General features: G+C 34.5%; 1 protein-coding gene across 50 annotated transcripts in view; it reads left to right on the top strand.

The window, feature by feature from the left end:
• Positions 1–21,490, top strand: part of LOC145303484 (uncharacterized) — a 578,993-nt gene that overhangs the window by 199,172 nt on the left and 358,331 nt on the right. For all 50 annotated transcript variants that reach the window (XM_080144904.1, XM_080144905.1, XM_080144871.1 and 47 more), the window contains 8 exons: positions 140–166; positions 1,924–1,950; positions 3,296–3,331; positions 8,926–8,949; positions 9,096–9,659; positions 11,260–11,286; positions 19,706–19,732; positions 20,374–20,409. In XM_080144904.1, coding sequence (XP_080001030.1) covers positions 140–166; positions 1,924–1,950; positions 3,296–3,331; positions 8,926–8,949; positions 9,096–9,659; positions 11,260–11,286; positions 19,706–19,732; positions 20,374–20,409 — 768 coding nt within the window. The remainder of the gene's footprint in view (positions 1–139; positions 167–1,923; positions 1,951–3,295; positions 3,332–8,925; positions 8,950–9,095; positions 9,660–11,259; positions 11,287–19,705; positions 19,733–20,373; positions 20,410–21,490) is intronic.

Here is a 21,490-nt window from a genome sequence, read left to right as displayed (position 1 = left end):
CTTTTCTTAGTCAAATATTTCTCTGTTATCTGCATTCATCACAGCTATGCAACACAAATGAACATGCAACTGCCCAGTGCATGTTTAAATTTAGCACACAAAAATAAAATTGATTTTCCTTTCTCATTTTTTTTTACAGGCAATGACAGAAAATGGATCCTGAAAGGTTAGTCATATTCAAATGTTAATTTCTTTGAAATGTCTAATACTTCACATCATTTGGGAATGAAATGTTGGTGCTTGAGCAAATTGCTTATTTATTCTAGACTAAAGGGAGGGCCGCCGATCTTGCCCAGCCTCGAACAGTCGTAAAATCCGCTTAAATATATTTTAATTCATGCAGATTTCATATTTATTCTTACAGATTCACTATTGAATATTATATACAATTTTTTTAAATGACTTGGGTACCATCAGCGAGAATCAAAATCAAAACATTAAGCGCTCAGAAACACATACATACATGCATCTACGGTTTTATTTTACATAAATAGATCAAATCAAATAATAGGTTTTATATGAATCAGATCTCAAGATTGTTAAAGGAATAAAATTCTGAACACAAGTTCATTCAAGTTGCAATAAAACAAATGTACTCGTCATACATAACTTAGAATATAATATAAACTTTAATAAAGTGAAAATAATGGTTAAAATACAGGGTGCTTACGGTATTTGAGAACAGATTATTTTCAGTGTATTTATTTGACTTCATAGTTTCTATATTTTAGAATTATCAATGACAATCCCTATAATGATACATTTAATGAAGAGACGCACAGTTATTGAATTTCCGAAATTTTTGAGATAAGGATAGGTTATTTGTCTCATTTGGATTCTTCAGATAACTGTTCTCATAGTGAGTGTCATTTTCACAGCGTTTTGGTCGATGTAACCTCCAACCTTCTTCAGGTTTATCTTGTCGAATTTAGGAATTTTTCAGTGGAACTCAGGAATCTGCATGGAATTTTGAACGGAAGTCGTTATTTTTTTTTTTCACAGCTTGTCTGTGAATGAGTAAAATGCTTCCTTTCTTGGGTTGAATACATAGTGGTGAGTGAAATGACAAACTGACACTCACGTATAACACAATGCTCTTTGTGTAAACAAATAAAGCTTAAGTCGTTTGGACAATGTTGATGATTGTAATTTCATCTACCTACTAAGAAGAAGTCAAGATGGTGTAGCGGTTAGGAGTACCAACTGTCATTTTGGCGGTTGAGTTTTGATCCTAGAATGAGGCAGTTGCTATTCTAGCCACACTATGATATAGCGATATGGTCTCTCTGTGGATGACTATAAATGTTCTTTTTCTTGTGTTGAGAATATTGGTGAGTAAAATAGCAAACTCTCACTGATGCATAATGCAATGCTCTTTGTGCAAATGATTAAAGCTTTAGACGTTTCACCTACAAGCTTAGCATCTTTTTATGTATCCGGCATAATCACATTGACACACAGGTTCTCGTTAGATCACGGAAGTTAAGCAACATTCCACATGATCAGTACGAGAGATGTGACCATTTGGGAATACCAGGTACTGTATGTAAAAGGATATCGACACCTCCATGCAAGAACTACAAAAACAGAACGGTGTCATCTCCCTTAACTGGGGATATACATGCAACTTGTGACCGCTTGTGACTTTGATAATCCCTAAACACTTTGTCCTTCGGGGGGGAAGTCGGTTCACCCTGTCTAGAGTTTCTGCCACTAGCTAATATGTTTTTTAGTGAACGCATGAGTGAGATACTGAATGTGGAATGTAAAAAAAAAAAAAATGAATTTTTAATTTTTAATTTTTCACATGCTTAGAACGTGATCACATACTGCATGCTACCATGTAAAACAGATGATGATGATGATGATGATGATGATGATGATGATGATGATAATTTAATTTTATTTCTTCTTTCTCCACAGGTTATCGAGAACGTTTGGAATATATCAGTAAGTGCTTCTACTGCATTTCTCTATCTTATATGCAAGGCTATATTTATATATTAATACCTACCTATCTTTGTATAATATATATATATATATATATATATATATATATATATATATATATATATATATATATATATATATATATATGTGTGTGTGTGTGTATACAATCAAACAATTGTCAAGCTTGGCATCCAGCAGCAACTACACCACAGGTTCATCCTCATGCTAGGAAGTGGGGTTACCAAATCTGAAGAGTGAAGCAGCAGAAAGGAATTCATATAGATGAAAGGGGGGAAAGGGAAAGATACATTATGCAGACAGGAGGGGGAAGGACGTAATTATTCCAGTAGTTTTTTGTAAGGACTGCGAGGCTGGGGAACTCTATTCCTGCTCACAGTTTTCTTTCTACCTACAGCCTCAATTTTTTCAAGAGTATGGGCAATAGGCATCTCCTGCCGTTTGCAATAATCAGCTTTCATTGTGCATCCAATTACGTAAACAATTTTGCTCGGCAACTGTCACTTTCTGTCAATCTGAGCCAAGTTGACAGGTGCTAACATTCTACTTGTCTCTCCTCACGAGGACGAGAAAGAGAAAATACTGGTAAAAAGCTTTTACGAGTAGGGAGCTTAAGAGCACCCTCGAAACGGTTTCTCACCAATTGTGTCACCACCATCTACCTATAAAATATTCGTTTGCTTATTGATCATTTTTTTCCAAACAAAGTACCATGATCATTCCAAAAGTAATGCCTCCTATTTTTTAACTAAAAAACTAAAACGTTGAAGAACTACGAAAACGGGAGTGGTACCATTAAAACTTGCAACATTTTATGCTCCAGAATTTAGTTTTGTACATAGTCACCATCATTCTCAATGCACTTTTGTCAACGACGAACGATGTCTCGGTTGTAAAAGTCCAGAACACGCTGTGCCATTCACATCGCTGTTGCCACTCTGAAATCGACGAATCCATCTCCTAACTTTGCTAACATCAACTGCATTGGCTTCATAAGCATTCAACAAACGCCGATGAATGTTGATCGGTTCGACTTTTTCTGCATGGAAGAATTCAGTGACACATCTCTGTTTCTGACGCACGTCCTTGATAGAGGTTGCTTTCGTAGAGTCTCACACCGTCAATATCCGCAACAGGGAGATAAAAATTTTCAGGTCATGAATACATAAGTTCAGTCATCATAACAATGCAATTTACAATCCCCCTCTGATCCATTCGGGCGGATTAAAAAAATATGAGGCATTACCTTTGGAACGTCTCTCGTAGATTGTTCTACGTATAATCTTTTGAATACAAAAAAATTTACTTTGCAATGTTTTATTTGCAGAAAATGAACTGACTTACAAAGAGTATAGAGGAAAAGGTATGTAATATTTTGTATTTATATCTATATCTAGAGTTTTTGCTAATGAGCTGGGAAACCGGGGTTCAATCCTCGGTTGAATCATACCAAAGACTTATAATGTTACTTTATACTTGCTTGTTTAACATTTAGCATTATAATATGATGATCAAGAGTAATTGGAGTAATCTTGGCAAAGGAGTGGCACCATAAGTAGCTAATGAAAAGGGAGCCTTCATGTCAACATCGCCTATAGTCAACCACAATTTTTTTTATTTAGTTATTTATGTAAATAAAGGTTAAAGAGTATGAGTCGGTGTTCAACAATTCATAATCGGCATCTATAAATTTTTAAGCTCGAGGTTGCAAACGCAAGAATCTCTAGAAGTAAAAATTAGTAGAGTATCCACGGGACCGTTAAAGGTAAATTTTACCTAATCTCCAATTTGCAAAAGGCTTTCACCAAGCCACATCCTCACACATATAAAACTTGTGAATAACTTCTAAAAAACAACGACACTTGACAAAGAACTCGAGATTGCTGTATTGAAATGAAATAACATTTATTAACCTGTTTAAGAAACATTAATTCAAATCGTTCCAACGTTAAGGTTTTTTGTAATGAGTGTTCATTAGACAGGCTTTGCTAAATGAGTGTCTCGTGAAAAGGACATGAAGTTTAAGATACTGATTTTTATGAATAGAGAGACACACTTGGTTATTTTTTAGGGGAAAAGAAAGTCATTAAACTATGTAAGCGTCGTGTGTGTGTGTGTGTTCATCACATAAGAAACAGTAGTTTGAAATAGCATTGTTGAAAAGAAAAAAAAATAATTCTCGTTCGCTGTGGTAATTTTCTATGATGAGAATTAAGGTCCATTTGTTTGCCGCTCAAATTCAAGACAGGGAATTTTAACGCTTTCCAAGGTAGAGTTACTTTAGCTCCAGTTTCGGAGGAAACAGAAAAAGAACTGGAATAAAACTAAACTGAAATGATTTGATTTTTCGCGGGTGAAACCTTATATACAGGTGTTCTGGAATATTGAAGCCTCTATGTTGCATCACTGCGCATGGAGTGCAATATAGTCCCTTTATCGCATGTGTTCGGATTGGGCAAATTATGACATTGTGTGCCTGCGCGTTCTGATATATGTGGGGTGTTGAATCGGTGATTGCTATGAAAATGTCTCTGCTGAAGATTTGTTCTGGCCGTATGTAGCGGTCACTACATAAAAAAAATAAAATAAAAAATACTTATGCAGAATACGGACTGTGCAGAAATAATGGTACTCGTTTACTTTTTGTCTCTATGTTTTCAGTCTCGTTTTCGTTTTGGAAAATTCTAATCACGTGATTATGGTATAAGACGGGAAAAATCACTGCATTCTATTTATCTTGTTCCATTTTTTTTTTTTTACAGAGAAACCAACAAACTAAAAAATGTAAATAAAAACAAACAGCAATATAATTGCACGCTAAATTATTCAAAATTGAAAAAAAAAATTGAAAAACGCAACTAAATTTCTTTTATTTTTTTTATTTATTTATTTAGTTTAATTTGTTAGTTCCGATTCGTGTTTTTGTCTTTATAAAATACAGTGATTTTTTCCTGTCTTTCACCGTAATCATGTGATTAGAATTTTCCGAAACGAAAACGAGATTGAAAGCATAGAGACAAAAAGTAAACCAGTACCGAAATAATAACGTTTTTATTTAGAAATTTATTATTAACATGGAGAGGGAAGGGTTTTATTTTTATTGCTCTGTACTTTCACCTAACAATTTAATAAACGAAAGATACCGTAAAAAATTATTTAAATTAAAGAAGAAAAAAAAAAGAATTAAACTTGAAAATTCTATCTAAAAATAGCACGGTACATATGCAGCATAATTACCAAAAAACTATTTAATTTTAATAGTTGATTTTGAAATCAAGTGCTGCTTTTTTTTTAATAAGAAGAGATTTCTTGGCTTTCAGGCCAAGATCAAAGTGTAGTATCTGTTCTGATGTTGCACTTCATTTTTTCTTTTTGTTCTCGGTTAGTGGAGGAGAAATCCTTCCCGGCTGAGACAATTGTTAGAATAAATTGCTTTGACTTTTCCGGAAATGAAGGATCGTGGTTATTTCCCTTGGCCGGAATTAAGGATTCCGCCATATTGATTTCTCGAAAACACGTGTATACTTTTAAGTTGATAAAACCTTCACGAAAGGCATTCCTGTTTACTCTTCTTATATCTCTACTTATCGTTTCAACAATTTTGATTTTTGTTCCTTTTCTCTGCATTAAAAAACGACCCTGGTATCTAACTCTGCCCTCGTGGAGTGGCAAAGTAAATAGGTATTTTTTAACTAGGACGACCCCCGGTGTTTTTGCGGTATTATGGTGAATGTGAACTCTAACTAGGATTAACATAGACTATCCAAGGTACAGAGACGATGATGACCAAATACCTCTCTCCCCAATTTTTGAGCGGCTTTGTGCCTAATTTTTTGTTTTTCTATTTTGTCTTTTGTACATTTCGAAAAATAAAAAAATATTCAAGTGCTACTTTTTAACTGTCACTTTCATTACCAGATATTTTATTTGTTTAATCATGTGTTTAGGTTAGGTAGAGAGTGACGTTTCGCCTGTCATATGCGGGCTTTTTCAAGAATAAAAATGGTCAGTGACGAGAGGGTCAGTTATTTTGGGGTAAATATACTAATTCTGAGTCGCCTTACTCCCCGCGACTATCAATTACCTCTAAGTCGGTCTCTCTCTCTCTCTCTCTCTCTCTCTCTCTCTCTCTCTCTCTCTCTCTCTCTCTCTCTGAATCACGTCCTTTCAACCGAAAATCTTAAACGTCTTGTCTTTTTCTCAAGTCACTCTCTACAACTTACCAGCCACCTAAAAGTTAACACTTAATGGTCAGGGCGCCATCCTGTCTAGAAAGGTCAATAGATTGGCTGGCCATTCTTCCATTGTCGTACACTTATTTTACTTGTTCGTCTTTTTCCCCCCTGTTGCAATATTTTGAGGTAATTGGGGTAGTTATTTAAATTTATGATCCCACACAGTCGGACGATTCTATTTATAAACGATGCTGCTAAAAACTGACGAATCAAATTAATTCACGTTCTTCATAAATATTAAACCTTTTCTGGAGCAATTTCACATGTTCTTTCCCGGGTTTCGACACGGTAAGAATATTTTGTTCTGTGGAACTGTCTACTACAAACAAGTCACCTCCCAGGACTTGTGTGTAACAGCGAACCATCTGAAACTGTTCTGAAACCCAAAATGGCTTACACTTCTAGACCCCGTATTGTGAAATATTTTCTAACTTAATATCATGAGGCAGGAGGGTTGTCTGAGGAGAAACTGTTCATCACACACATTTCATGTTTAATATTTTATTTATTACATAAATTATGAAACAAAAACCAAACATCCATATTACACAAATTACAACAAATCATATTCCAATTCAAGTTACCTACTTATGGTGCCACTGTTTGACTGAGGAGTAAGAGTGTTTGACTCTTGGAAAGAGTATTGTCAGCCACGGCAATTCGTGGTTGGTAAGTTTTCTTATAAATTGATAAACGAAAGGAGCTTTAGACTTGGTGGCATTACATGTAACCATCAAGTTATGACGCAATTCCATTGCAGACTGGAGGTAATTTCTAAGGATTCAGCCATTGCTTTAGATATGTGTGCATTCGATTTGCCCTCATGCCGGGAATAACGTGTGATACCATCAGCAAATACATCATATATATAAGACACGATCCCATCAGAGACATCGTTTATGAAGATGAGAATTAATAAAGATTAAAGGATCGACCCCTGCATTAATGTGATGTCGTTTTGATATCCGATCATCAAGAATGAGCTGGATCTTATTTTTAGCTAAAATAGTGTGATTGTATTTAATATTCGTCAACGATTATCGTACGCATAAATTTTCTTTAAAAAAGCCTTTATACCAAATCGGCCATAGTCAGCTAACGTACTTCTTAATTTTCGGCGTGGCTGCTGCTGGAAGCTGTGACAGGTCAAATCGGTTTCTTCATTTTTATTGTTCTTCAGTATTTCTATTGTGAAAAGATTTATTAAAATAAAATACAAGAAAATGACATTATTAAAAATATACAATAAAAATTAACAAAATTATACGGATAAAAATAATACGTTTAGTCTTTATTTGCACTTTTAATAATAAGATTTCAAATGAAAAGGGTTTTTTAAAATTTTTTATTTGAAATTTTATGAGAAATATGATTATGAAATTATAAAAATACGTTTTTTTTTTAATTTTAAAAATAAAACCTTTTTATTTGAATTTATATAACAATTATATGTTTTTAAAAGAATAATAATAAACTTATTGAAATCAAAATAACAAATGAAATTATTAAAATCAAAATAACAAAATTTAAAATATCATAAAAAACGCATTCAATACATAATATTTCCAAAATAGTTTAGAAATTTTTTTTGAAAGTGTTTTCAATAATTCTTTAAAAAGAAAACAAGAGCGCAAACTTTTTGTTTTAAATAATTCTTTCAAAATATAAAACCAATTTCAATAATTCTTAATCAAAATAAGACCGAAAAAAAATTTCAATGAGTATTAAATAAAAAATAGAACGATTCGAAAAATGTAAAAAAAAAAAAAAAGAAAGAAAGAAGAGTACAGGCACAGAGGGAGATGGAGGCGTGAGAGAAAAAGTAAAGGAACTGATTTGCCTTGTCACCGTTTCCGGTAGCAGCCACGCCAGTTAGACAAAGGTTTTGGATATATCAAATATCACCGGCCTAGCTTCACCTGCTTCATCCAGTGTATGATATATACATCCCAAGATGATCGTTAGGATATGATATCCGCAGTAAAACGGGATTTCCTAAATCCATATTGTTAGTCAGAAAGGAGCTTAGCATTTTCGATGTGACGGAATATCACTAGATTAATTAATGATTCAAAATAATTAGCAAAAAAACGGGAAGAGACTTATGGGACGATAATATTCTGAGTTATTTCTTACGCCGTAAAAAAGAAAGTAATCATAAAATTTATGAGTTAAAATGTGATTCCTGGGGTGTAATAGAATAATTGTGCAGATTGAGGAGAACAATCACATTTTATTTAGGAAAGTACCCGGAAATAAATGTTGTTTAAACAGGAAATGTCAGTCGAGTCATTACTTATCTTCTGTTCCTTGCGACGTACTCTGCATACAATGTTTGCGGTCCCGTATGTAAACGAGTGTGTAACTATTACATAGGGAGTTTTCCTAATTTGTGAGTGTTACTAAGTTTCAATCATGTGCTGAGTTGCATATTTTAGTAGTGCATACAAATGACAGATGCTTCGGGTGATAGATGCATGGGCAAACAAAATAAAAATGGCGGTGGTTTAGAGAATTGAAAATATTTATGGTTGAAGTTCTGCCACCCAAGGAATGTTTTCTTTGTATGAAATAAAATATCTTATTGAATAGAAAATCACGCTGAGACTAACATTTTAGGTTATTTAAAAAAAAATTTTTCAATTATAAATTTTACTTATTTGTAAAAAAAAATTATGATGTTATTTCTCATATTTTTTCTTTTCTTTTTTACAATTTACAGTTCGCAAAGAAATTAGACTTCGAGGTGAGCAGCATTTTAGAACTGATATTTTAATTTTCATTGTCATTTACTTTTCTTTGCACGAGGAATTAATTTTCAATCGATTTATTTTGTCAACTTTTGTCAATTATGCAATCCTGCAACGCTATTTTCTTCTATTCTCCTCATAGGTTATGACACAGCACGACTGGACATCATGTTTGTGATTGACACATCCACTTATCTTGGATTGAAAAACTTCAGAAGAGTGAAAAACTTTGTGAAGAACGTTGTCAGGTATTTCCGTATTGCACCAAGGCATGTGAGAGTTGGTGCTCTCACCTACAGCACTCGTGTAAGAAATAACTTCAACTTGAAAACCTACAAGAATCTTCATGAAGTTCTACGAGCCATTGACAGAATTCCATATATCAGAGGACAAGATTACACCAATCGTGCATTGGCATATCTCAGAAAATACTCATTCACTCTAAAACGTGGAGCCAGGCGCCACGTAGTCAACGTTGCTATCATCATCACGAACGGCAGATCAAAGAATCTTCTATGGACCACAAGACAAGCTGACTATTTGAAACGAAAGGGTGTCAAAGTATTTGTTGTGGCCATCGGAAAAGTATACATGCTCGGCGCCGAAAGAATAGCCAGCGTCCCATACAGCTGGTTTGTTGTCAGAGTACCAAACTACATTGCACTTGAAAGATATGCATGGACAATGGTATACAGGCTATATTGGAGTAAGTAAAGTTTTCTTATTACTTTTTAAATGTTTTTTTAATTTACTTAATATTCAATCAAATATTGGTGACACAAAACTTACACATGCCAATATTGTTCATTTCATATATCTCTGATTTTTCCCTCCTTTCTCTAATCTTTTTATATTTCTTTCACCATTTTAATATTCCTTGCCTTTCTATAATGATGAGATAAAGGAAACCTCATTGCACAAAAAGGAATTTCATATATTAAAAAATACAACTATTTATGTATTCTTATTTATTAACTGTTACTCATAAAATTTGGCCAATTCTTAAATTCTTTTTTCATGTTTTTCGTCATTTTTTTGAGAAATAATTAAAATTGGTATACAGACTATATTCGGAGAAATAAATTAAATATTGTTGCCACAAAACTCACGCATGTCTACATTAGTCATTTCATATGTGTCTGCATTCTCCATATATTTCTGACTTTTCCATATATTTCTGACTTTTCCATATATTTTTTACCTTTCCATATATTTCTGACTTTTCCATATATTATTTTACCTTTCCATATATTTCTGACTTTTCCATATATTTTTTACCTTTCCATATATTTCTGACTTTTCCATATATTTTTTACCTTTCCATATATTTCTAACTTTTCCATATATTATTTTACCTTTCCATATATTTCTGACTTTTCCATATATTATTTTACCTTTCCATATATTTCCGATTTTTCCATATATTTTTAACCTTTGCATATATTCCGACTTTTTCATATATTTTTTTAACTTTCCATATATTTCTGATTCTTCCATATATTTTTACCTTTCCATATATTTCTGACCTTTCCATATATTTCTGACCTTTCCATATATTTGTTACCTATCCATATATTTCTGACCTTTCTATATATTTTTACCTTCTCATATATTTTTTACCTATCCATATTTTTCTGACTTTTCAATATATTTTTTCCTTTCCATATATTTCTGACTTTTCAATATATTTTTTACTTTTCTATATATTTTTTACCTTTCCATACATTTTTACCTTTCTATATATTTCTGACTTTTCCATATATTTTTTTATCTTTCCATATATTCCTGACCTTTCCATATATTTGTTAGCTTTACATATATTTCTGACTTTTCCATATATTTTTAACCTTTCCATATATTTCCGACTTTTTCATATATTTTTTTAACTTTCCATATATTTCTGATTCTTCCATATATTTTTACCTTTCCATATATTTTTACCTTTACATATATTTCTGACTTTTCCATATATTTTTTACCTTTCCATATATTTCTGACTTTTCCATATATTTTTTACTTTTCCATACATTTCTTAGCTACCTCTTCATAATGATAACATTTATAAAAGTTAATTTCATTACATAAGAAAATATCCCGTTAATTATAAAATAAAATTATTTATGCATTTCTAATCTTTATTTCTTATAATTTGTGTAATTGTTCGATTTTTTTTTTAATTAACTCGTCAGTTTTTCATTTTTGGAATGGCTAAAATCAATTGTGATTTCATTGTTGGAAATCTAGCAAAATCAGAAAAAAAACGCAATGTATGTTTGCTAATGACTCATTTCATTTGTGTTTTTCAGATGTTGACAGAAAATGGAACTTATGGGGTGAGTCATGTTTTAAACTTACTTTTTTATTAAAAGATAAACATTCTGTAAAAGAATTCAAATGCTAATATTTATTTTTAATCCATTTCCAATATTTTGAGCACACACATTATTTCTTTCTTGTAATTTATATATTAGTATAATGTCTATCTAAACGCTTTTATTTACACCAATTAACACAAACACATACGTACACCCGTATACACACATATACGTGTATATATATATATATATATATATATATATATATATATATATATATATAAATATATGTACACATATATATATACATACATACATATATATATATATATATATATATATATATATATATATATCTTCTTCTTTCATGTTTTTAAGCTGAATATATGTTAGTTTTTTTGTTGTTTTTTTACTCCAGATCATGTATAAAAAACAATAGAAAATTGTGTTCGTTAAGTTCTTAGAGTGATTTCCGTTGCTTATTGTTGTGGATTATTAACTGAAAAAAAAGATGGAGAGTTTATTCCTTTCTTGTAACTTATAGATTTAATATAATGTCTATCTAAACGCCTTTATTTATAACACTTATCACAAACACACATACATACACACACATACATATATAGAGAGAACTTGAATGCCACTAGACACTATTCTAGAGTGTCTACGGTCTCTCTGTACGGGGGTTTGTCAGAACATACTGGGATGAGGATACTTTTTCCCTAGTAGTAAACCCTGACCAAATATTCAAAATCACATAGTATTCGAAGCCCAAATAATATCTCCTTTCTATAGCTAACCAACATTAGCTTTTAAGAGGAATGGTGCACCTCCAAGTGATGTTACCTCATGTAATAGCACAAAGTTGGATACTCCACCAGACTAGATAAATTCTTGTCCTAGAATCCAGTAAGACCAAGAGTGTAACCCCTCACTGGTGAAGCTGGAAATCTCGGCTCGTGGCGTCTAGTCTTCTCTGAGGGTTGTTACATGGAATCCTGTATGCTGAAATCGAATATCAAAGCCACAGGCAGGAAGAAAAACAAACTCGTATACTCTAGTCTACAATCGCTAATATGAATGCTTCTAATTATTCCCCACTGGACTCCACTAAAATTTGTTCAGTTTAATAAGCGAAATCCTTCCAGACTCAGGTAACAAAAATAAATTTTTTTCCAAAAAAAAAATCATTTCAACTGTCAAAATTTCCAAATGTCTAATTCTCGACCATCCATTTCATATGAAAAAATATACCTTTCCACCTGAGGAGGAAGAGAAGAGAAAAGAAAGAGAGAAGAAAAAGAACAATTAGTTAAATTTTCAAGAAAACCCAATTCAATTCTTAAATTAATATCTCCACAACCTCTGTTATGGTAATACTCTCAATTTCCCCAATCTAGGTACAATTATTAAGCATCTTGTATATATATATATATATATATATATATATATATATATATATATATATATATATATATATATATATATATATATATATATATACTTTTTTATATTATATCAACTCATATTAATAAACTTGATATTGTAATTTCCCACTAGGAGGACTGCTCCCCATTCCAAAATAAAAAATGAATTTGATCTGACTCAAATTCAAAATAAGATGTCAAGAGTTCTCCCCCCTTCTGGCTGTCGCTCCCCTTAATCTGTCTTTCAGAGGCGGTTACTGGGTCTCTCTCAATTGCGGTATCAAACCCTTCTTTCAATACGGATAGAGAGATTTGGTCTTCTTCCTCCCAGGTTCCACTCGAACTCTCCGACAGAATTTCACTGCCCGCATTCGACACCTCTCTAGGGTCGTCTCCAACGCCAACGCCCTCTGTAGTTCTCTGAGGGGGCATAGGGGCTCCCTGGCATTCCCTCCTTCTCTCATACCCATTGAGGTCCCCTCCTCTCTGAAGGGGGCGTCTTCTTGACCCACCTCGGTCGATACTTTCGATTAGGACTACATCTCCCTGCATCATTTTCCTGTAACCGGGAGCAATGAATTCGTGTCCATACCTGCTCCCTACTCCAGTCCCAACTCAACTGCTTCCTGCAGTCCGGCCAGACCATCCTTAATGATATCGGCTCGGACATCTCCATACCTTAAAGCCTCTTCCAATATAGCAACCAATAACGCCTGCATTCTCAGCTTCTCATCCGGAAAATCCCTTCCAGCCAAACCAGATATCTGGTCGCCAAGGTCAGCTATGCTTTCTCTGGATTGTTGTCGGACCTGAATCATCTTTCTCATTGCATCAAGGGGACTCCACCCTCCGGAATACTCCCCTTCTAAAGCTGCTCGTAATTGCTCCCATTTCAACTGAGGATTATTAGTTATCTGTTGGCAAATAAACCTCGAGGCTGACCCCGACGTGTGTTCAGATGCCAGCAAGATCACCTCCCTGTCCGTAAGATCATAAACTGTCTTTTTCTTCAAAATAGAATGTATCCAATTATCCAGTTCACCCAGGTCCCCTCTAAATTCGGGAGATTCCAATCTCCCCAACAGAGTTAGAGAAATTTCTGCCATGTCCTGCCGTTCCCTGGTAAAATTTTCTGATTGGCCACGCCAACCAAGGCTTCTGCCTCCCATATATTCTGATCGGTATCAACCTCTCCCTTCTGCAGGAGAGATTCGCTCTTGATGGCATCAGTCGACATTCTCACAATTCAACCATCTAGTTCATCAATATTGATTACTTCTCTACACCCAAATGATCGTTTAAACCAAAAAAAAAAAAAATAAATAAGAACTTCCTTTTCAGAATTTAACTCAATATAAACAACAAAAGAATAATTATAAAAACAAAGAAAAAAACTTCAAGCAAAAGCAATAAAAACTTTTTCCACCTTCTCTTTTTTCAAGCTCTTAATTCAATAAAGAAAAAAAATATAAGATTCATTTAAGCGTCAATTGGATTACAATCGATTGTCCTAGTATTTCAGAAAAAACTTTCTCTTTCTTCTCTCTCAAGCCTTTTAATTCAACAAAAAAGATATATAACTCAATCTCAGAAAAGAAAACGTCCATGCAACAGCGATTGGTCCGTTTTTAAAACAAACGTTTGCTTGTATCTGCAACGATCACCCTCTTTCTTCCATTTACTCGCTGATATTACTGCTATGGATTGGAAGCACGCACGGCTAATTGTTAATTTCACAGCGACAGCAAAACCACGCTCTCTTACACTCTCTCTCTCTCTCTCTCTCTCTCTCTCTCTCTCTAGCTCAATATAACCTGTCTTACTCTTTCTCTCTCTGGGCCAATGTGCACAGACGACAGAAAGAAAAAAGGCTCGCTTATCACGACTGTGTTGTGTCTTTTTCTCTCTCTCTTCTTTCTCGGCGCTTCGCGGCGTGAACTTGTTGAATCTGTCAAAAAAGTGTCTCTCTTTCCTCTCTCTACGTTTTCCTTCTTTTTTGTCAAAATGTTCAACTGTTTTATAAAGTTGTTTTTTTTTCAAACGGGCGTTTCCTCTGTTTAAAGTTTTTTTTTTTTTAATGTCCTTTTCACGCATGCAAATTCTTTTTCTGACTTAAAGTCTTTTTCCAGGCTTTTTTTTTCTATATTTTTCATTTCTGTCTCTCCTTCCTTTTGTTTTCAATTGTCCCCGTCTGTCTGTCTCTTTCTTCCATGGTAACAAAAAAATGAGAAATATTAAGTCTCACCCTTTTTTCGGGTCGATATCCTTGTCACGGCCACCAAACTGTAACCCCCTCACTGATGAAGCTGGTTAGCACCGTTATTTATCTGGAAATCTTAGCTCGTGTCGTCTAGTCTTCTCTGAGGGTTGTTACATGGAATCCTGTATGTTGAAAGCGAATATCAAAGCCGCAGGCAGGAAGAAAAACAAACTCGTATACTCTAGTCTACAGAGTTAATTTTCACAAACTTATGTACAAATGTTTTTACAAATATCATTCAGTTCTTAGTAAGTTTTTCAAAGTCTCAAATCTCTTCACAGGCAGCATCAGACGGGTGGATGAGGAGGTAGAGGAGTCACGTCTCTATACCGTCTGTTCTCCCCGAAATCGAAAGCAATCTCCCGAAACTCTCTTCTGTTCTTCTCACTAATTTTCGCCCGACAGTCGTACATATAGTAAGGTACTGGATGGGGTGAAAATTTCCCCAGCCAATAAGATTTTACCATGAAATCGAAAAGTTTCAGATTTTTGCGAGTTTGCAATTCCCGAATCAGGGATCTGAATTCTACAGACATATTAATTCTCACGACTCGCTAAAGTCAGATGTCAGTTCTGACATCCGACTTTGAGTTCACCAAGAGTGTTGAATAAGTTACACATGTTGGTAAGGAGTAACGTAAAAATAATATGAATTGATAGCAAAACTTTTGAAATCACTTGATGAAAGACCAGATCTCAAAATCAAGATGTACATTGATAAAGAGACTGAAGAGCTTGTGCTTCAGAGAGAGATCAATGTTAGCTGTTTCCTTTTATATTAAGATGAAAAGAGTTTTGTTCGTTAAGTTCTTAGAGTGATCTCCCTTGCTTGTTGCTGTGGATTATTGACTGGAAAACAAAGATGAAGGGTTTGATAAACGGTCGTGTGTCTATGATTATGTGAAGAATAAATTTAATATGCCGAAAGGAAACTGACTAAATGAGAGTTGTTCTCGACATGTTGGAAGAAGCATTGTCCTGCAGCTGGATGGTTAAGGATCGTATGTATTTATATTAAAACACAGACAAAATAAATGGGTGTTTATACAAAACTTACAGGATGATAAAGGATATTATCGAGGATGTTGAGTGTGTGAATGCAAAGGTGAACGGTTGAATTATTTGCTGTGATACAAGCAAGGTAGTGCTGCAAAAATGTAGTGAAAATGGAGGCAGTAATAAAAAGTGTCAAAAAAGTGTCAAATTAGTACTGAATAAGTGTTACAGTACACAGATGTGAAGACAGACTCTTCATCCATGTTGGCATGGATTTAGTCTGTAATTACAAAAGAGAGCACTGGTCCTGTATATGACCTTAAAGTATATCCGATGGTGAGGCCCCAGCTTGTGGGCTTTGGGGAGTGTGAAGCCACCCTTTAATTGCCATTGCTCCCAGGTCCACTCTGACCCGGAGTGGTAGTACCTGTTAGGGTAAAAAATATATCCTATTAAGAAATTTTCTTTAAAATAACTGGATTCGTACCTGTTAGGGTCCCAACTATTGGTTGAATAGAAATCGACTTGAAAAAAATATATATATTCTATTTAAAATTTTTCTTCAAAATAACTGGATTTGGTATTAAATGGCCTGAAAAGGGTTGATATGCCGTAAAACAAAAACAACCAACCAAAAGAGAGCAAGCTGCGGATCAAAAGAGTAACAGAGTTGCTTGTGAAGCTATGACTGAGAATTCTGTAAGACATGAAAAATGAGTTTGACCTACAGGTCAAGATTAACCTTGTACCCTAAGAGACTAAGCAGATGAATTTGGATGATGTGAGTACCTATTGATGCAGGAAAAGATTATCTTATTTGCATCTGCAGTGTTGAAGATTAAGATATAAAAGCATTGTGTGAGATGCACCACCTGGGATTAAGAAGTCACTATTCTTGACTAGGAAGGTTCACCAGAATCTCACTAAAGAAGTTCTGCACATAATAATGCAAGCGATGTCAATCGATTGATTCCACATTTAGCACACGTGAGATCAATGAAAATCAGGTTGCAAAAAATTGCAAACTTTTGGCATTGGCATGTATTATCGAAAGGAACATACATATCAATGGCGGACTGCTGATCTGGCACATTAGTCATACGGCACTGAAAGTAGAAGCAAAAGAAGCCATTATAGTTATGTTAAATAAGGTATTCTTGGAAAGAGACTGATATATATATAGGCAAAATTATAGAGAAATAATAAGCGAATCAAATGAGGTATAGGTTGTTCAAACAGTTACATTAAATTTAGCTTAAATTTGCAGTTTTTGAAAAAATTACAAGTGCAGAGTTTCTTTTTGCCGGCACTATATATATATATATATATATATATATATATATATATATATATATATATATATATATATACAGTCCAGGTCAAAATCATAAGACCACTTAAGAAAGTAAGCGTTTACGCCTATTATCGAATTTTTAATCAAACAAATGGTTGAAACCATTGCCAAAAGGGAAAATATGACAGGAACGCATCCCTCCTCTTCCCATCAATATAGTCTACTGCTACCACACATATACAAATCGTATAGCGTTCAACAACCTGGCAAGTTGAGCTTTCATTCATAAACAATAACACACAAACACACACACACACACACACATACAATAAATTAATCCCTTCTCATATAGCGAAGGTAAAGCCTTGTAGGGTGGACTTAGAACTGCACAGGACCCAAAGTAATAGGGAAAAAAAACTTTCCAAAATGGCTCAGACTCTGCTGACCTTGGTGCCAAGAGAAAAACATCCCTAGCTGAAAGAGTTTAGTGCAAAATATGTTTTAAAAGAAAGAGATGGCAGGAAGTTTTTTTGTTTTGTTTTTTACATAGGCATCAACACTTATCAAGGCCCAGAGGCCACTCGAGTATAAGGGTTAAAGAGTTTACAGTAGAAATTGGACAATATAGTAACCGTTAGTAATGGAGATTCGGTAAATTTGTTAACTTATATGGAACGGCTCATCAAAAACTTGTTTACGTTAGACTTGAAGACAACCATATTGTAGTCAGCCGGAAAGCAGAAAAACGGAAGACAATTCCATAGACGTGCAGTTCTAAAAAAGAAGTTTTGCTCATGGAATCTACGCTTAGGTTTAGGCACAGATAAAGAGTTGGAGAAGCTATTGATAGTGTTTTCTGCTAGACGGGTGTTTCTTGTGAAAGTTTGGCGAGGGGGGACCATAGAATGGAGCTCAGCCGAGCACCTACCATGAAAATAACGATAAAGCAGAGACAAACTCGCAACATCTCTTCTGTGAGAAAGAAGTTGCAGGGAAGAGAAAAGGACATCCCCCACAAGGCTACGAAGTCTATTTTGAACTCTATCAAGGTAGGATAAGTCCTTTCTAGCAGCTCCTGTCCAGATGTGGCAACAGTACTCCATCCTTGGGCGTACCTGGCTCTTAAATAGATATTGAATTGTGTAAAAGTGTAAGCCACTTTGAGCTTCAGATGGTTCGCTGTTACACACAAGTCCTGGTAGGTGACTTGTTTGTAGTAGACAGCTCCACAGAACAAAATATTCTTACCGTGTCGAAACCTGGGAAAGAACATGTGAAATTGCACCAGAAAAGGTTTAATATTTATGAAGCAATTCTGGTTTCTGATTGGTTTGTAGCAGAACGTGAATTAATTTGATTCGTCAGTTCTTAGCAGCATCGTTTATAAATATAATCGTCCGACTGTGTGGGATCATACCCCATTATATCTCTTGGGATGATGGGATGTTTCCCGGCCCCTCACCTGTTGGGCTGAGTGTCAAGTGACGAATCCTTGACGTGTACTACCCTGTCTCCCTGCAGCCGAAGCCGCTATGAATAAACATCCCATCATCCCAAGAGATATAAGTTTATTGCTTGCTGCCTGAGGCGCCCCGACCGGGGGAATGCTGACGGGGTTACTCAGGCAATTTTTAAAATTTCAGGAGTGCCCCTTCTTTAGGGGAGCCTGCGGGGTTCTCAATTTCCGGCCTTGTGCCACATAATGCTGATGTGGGCAGCATTTAAATATTTACCCCATTATATCTCCAAAATATTGCAACAGCAGTGAGATATCTACTGGATCGATAAAAGGATCCCACCATTTTTCCAGCGGCCTTGGCAACGGATTTAATGTATTTGTTCTATTTAAGATCAGGAGTAAATGTCAAGCCCAGAAGCTTGTCAAAACATGAGGCCTCTCCAAGACAAGAACCATTCATTTCAATTGATGCCAGATGGGGATCAGAGCGTTGATGATGTAAAGATAAAAGCTTGGTTTTAGATGCATTAAAAGTAACAAGCCACCTATTTCCCCATTGTACCACTTGCTTAAGATCAGAGGAGAGAGAATCAGAGAGAACTTGGTCGTTTACGGTCTTAGATGTGCTACCATAGATAGTAGTGTCATAAGCATAGATGTCTTCGAATGATGTAAGGATGTGATTTGGAAGATCATTAATATAGATCAGGAAGGAGTTGGGCCCAGGATGGACCCCTGAGGGACTCCAGCATTAATACTAAGAGCTTCTGATTTCTGCCAATCAACCACTACTCTTATGAACCTATCAGAGAGAAATGATTTAATAATAAGTTTGTAATAAAAGGAAAGAAAAGGAAAGAAAAGAGCAATTCACATACAGACACATAAAATATTTAAACAAAAATAAACCGACAAAACAGATATAAATAGGCCTGCATACATGTTTATATTATAAGTTTTATTTCTATATTTTCACACTTGCCATTTTTTTTTTTCAACAGGTTATTCAGCACGTTTGGACTATATGAGTAAGTGTTCGTTATGTTTCTGAAATTTTGAGATAAGGATTAAAAATTTAGATTATTTGGACTACTGTTCTCATCTAGCGTCTTATTCACACAACGTTTCGGCCGATGTAACCTCCGAGCTTCTTCAGGTGTATCTTATCAAACTCAAGAATCTTTCTGTCAAACTCGGCAATCATTCTGTGCAGATTCCCAAGTTTAACAGGAAGATTCCAGAGTTTAGCAGAAAGATTCTTGTGTTTGACAAGATACACCTGACGAATTTTGGAGGTTATATTAGCCAAAACTTTGTGCAGATAACATTCAAGATGAGCACATTAGTTCGAATAATTCAAATAATACTAAAGTGTTCTTTTCTGCTTTTTCTTTTTCATATATTCAATAATGAATCTGATTTTTTTTTTGTATCTCCATGTTCAGCATATCTTTTAGGGCATTTACTAAACAACAAATAAGTATTGAATTATTTGTTATCGATATCTTTATTATTAAACTAGCTTTTCCTGTCCGGCGCTGCCCGGGAATCTTTTACTTTACTAATAATAGATAATAGTTCGGGTTTTGCAAGCAGTCTACACATTTAGTTTTCTACCTATCACAATTTTGAATTCACATATTTATTGATTTGTTAAATTTCTTTTCAGGGAATAGAGAAGTCTTCTTAAAGTACGGAGACATAGGTATGTATATTGTTCATCTACTTATGCTGCAAAAGTATATGTATCAATCGCTATTGAGGAAGACAAAGATATTTGGATTTTGGTTCTAGCTCAATTTGAAAGATTGATTTTCAAATCAAATGCAATATTTAATACCAAGTACATCCAAGATTTCTGGAATTGCATTGATCCTTCTATAACATAGTACACAAGTTTACACATGTAGACCCAACACGTTGTAGCAGAGCATGTCAACTTGCTACGTGAACCCTTGTCAATCAAAATACGACTACACAAACTCTTAATGAATAAACTAAATCTACTCAAGACAGAGTCATGGACTACTAAATATAGGAGCAGCTCATTCACACAATCTCAGAAACTCATTCACAAATAATTCCATACACATACGAACAAAACAACACTCTCTTGGGTTCTTTAGTTTTGATTGATCCATTAAGTCATAAATAAAGTTGATTTATGAATAAAAACGCTTGGTAATTACTGTTTATAATGACTCTTCCACTACAAGGGGAAAGATGCTAAGACTCAAGTAATCGAACTCAACAATAAATATGATGAGATAGTGAAAAATTGTCATGAATTAACATAAGCTAAATAGGTAGGCTTCAACCTCTGTCTTATCGACGAAATGTTGCATCCCCGTGCCTGTTTTATAAGTATTTTAATAGAAGGTGCTCTGACTAAATTCAAGCCATTGTACCCCTCTCAGCATAAATACTCTCGACAAACCTGACAAGCAACTTAATCCCACCCCTACACATTAGAGATCCCTAGGTGCTGGAAAGCCTTCCACTCTAATAGTTTCTTCCCTCAAACTGCTAGACTTTGGAATTCCCTTCCAGGTCCCTATTTCCCTGGCTATACTAACATGCAGAAGTTCAAGTGTAATGTAAATAGATATCTTACTACTCAACTCCCTACATAGTATCCTCGCATATTATGGCCCAGATAGTAGCCTCCTACATCAAAGTGATACTGTACATTGTTTGAGGTGAAAATGCAATAAAAAAAGTAATAATTTTTTAAAGAAGGGAGCTGACTTTGACTGAATGTATGAATTTTTCATTCGTTGAAACTT

The sequence above is a fragment of the Euprymna scolopes genome, chromosome 19 (genome assembly GCF_053919585.1).
Source record: "Euprymna scolopes isolate OS-2025 chromosome 19, ASM5391958v1, whole genome shotgun sequence".
NCBI classification, from domain to species: Eukaryota; Metazoa; Mollusca; class Cephalopoda; order Sepiida; family Sepiolidae; genus Euprymna; species Euprymna scolopes.
This window is presented reverse-complemented; position numbering and strand designations above follow the sequence as displayed.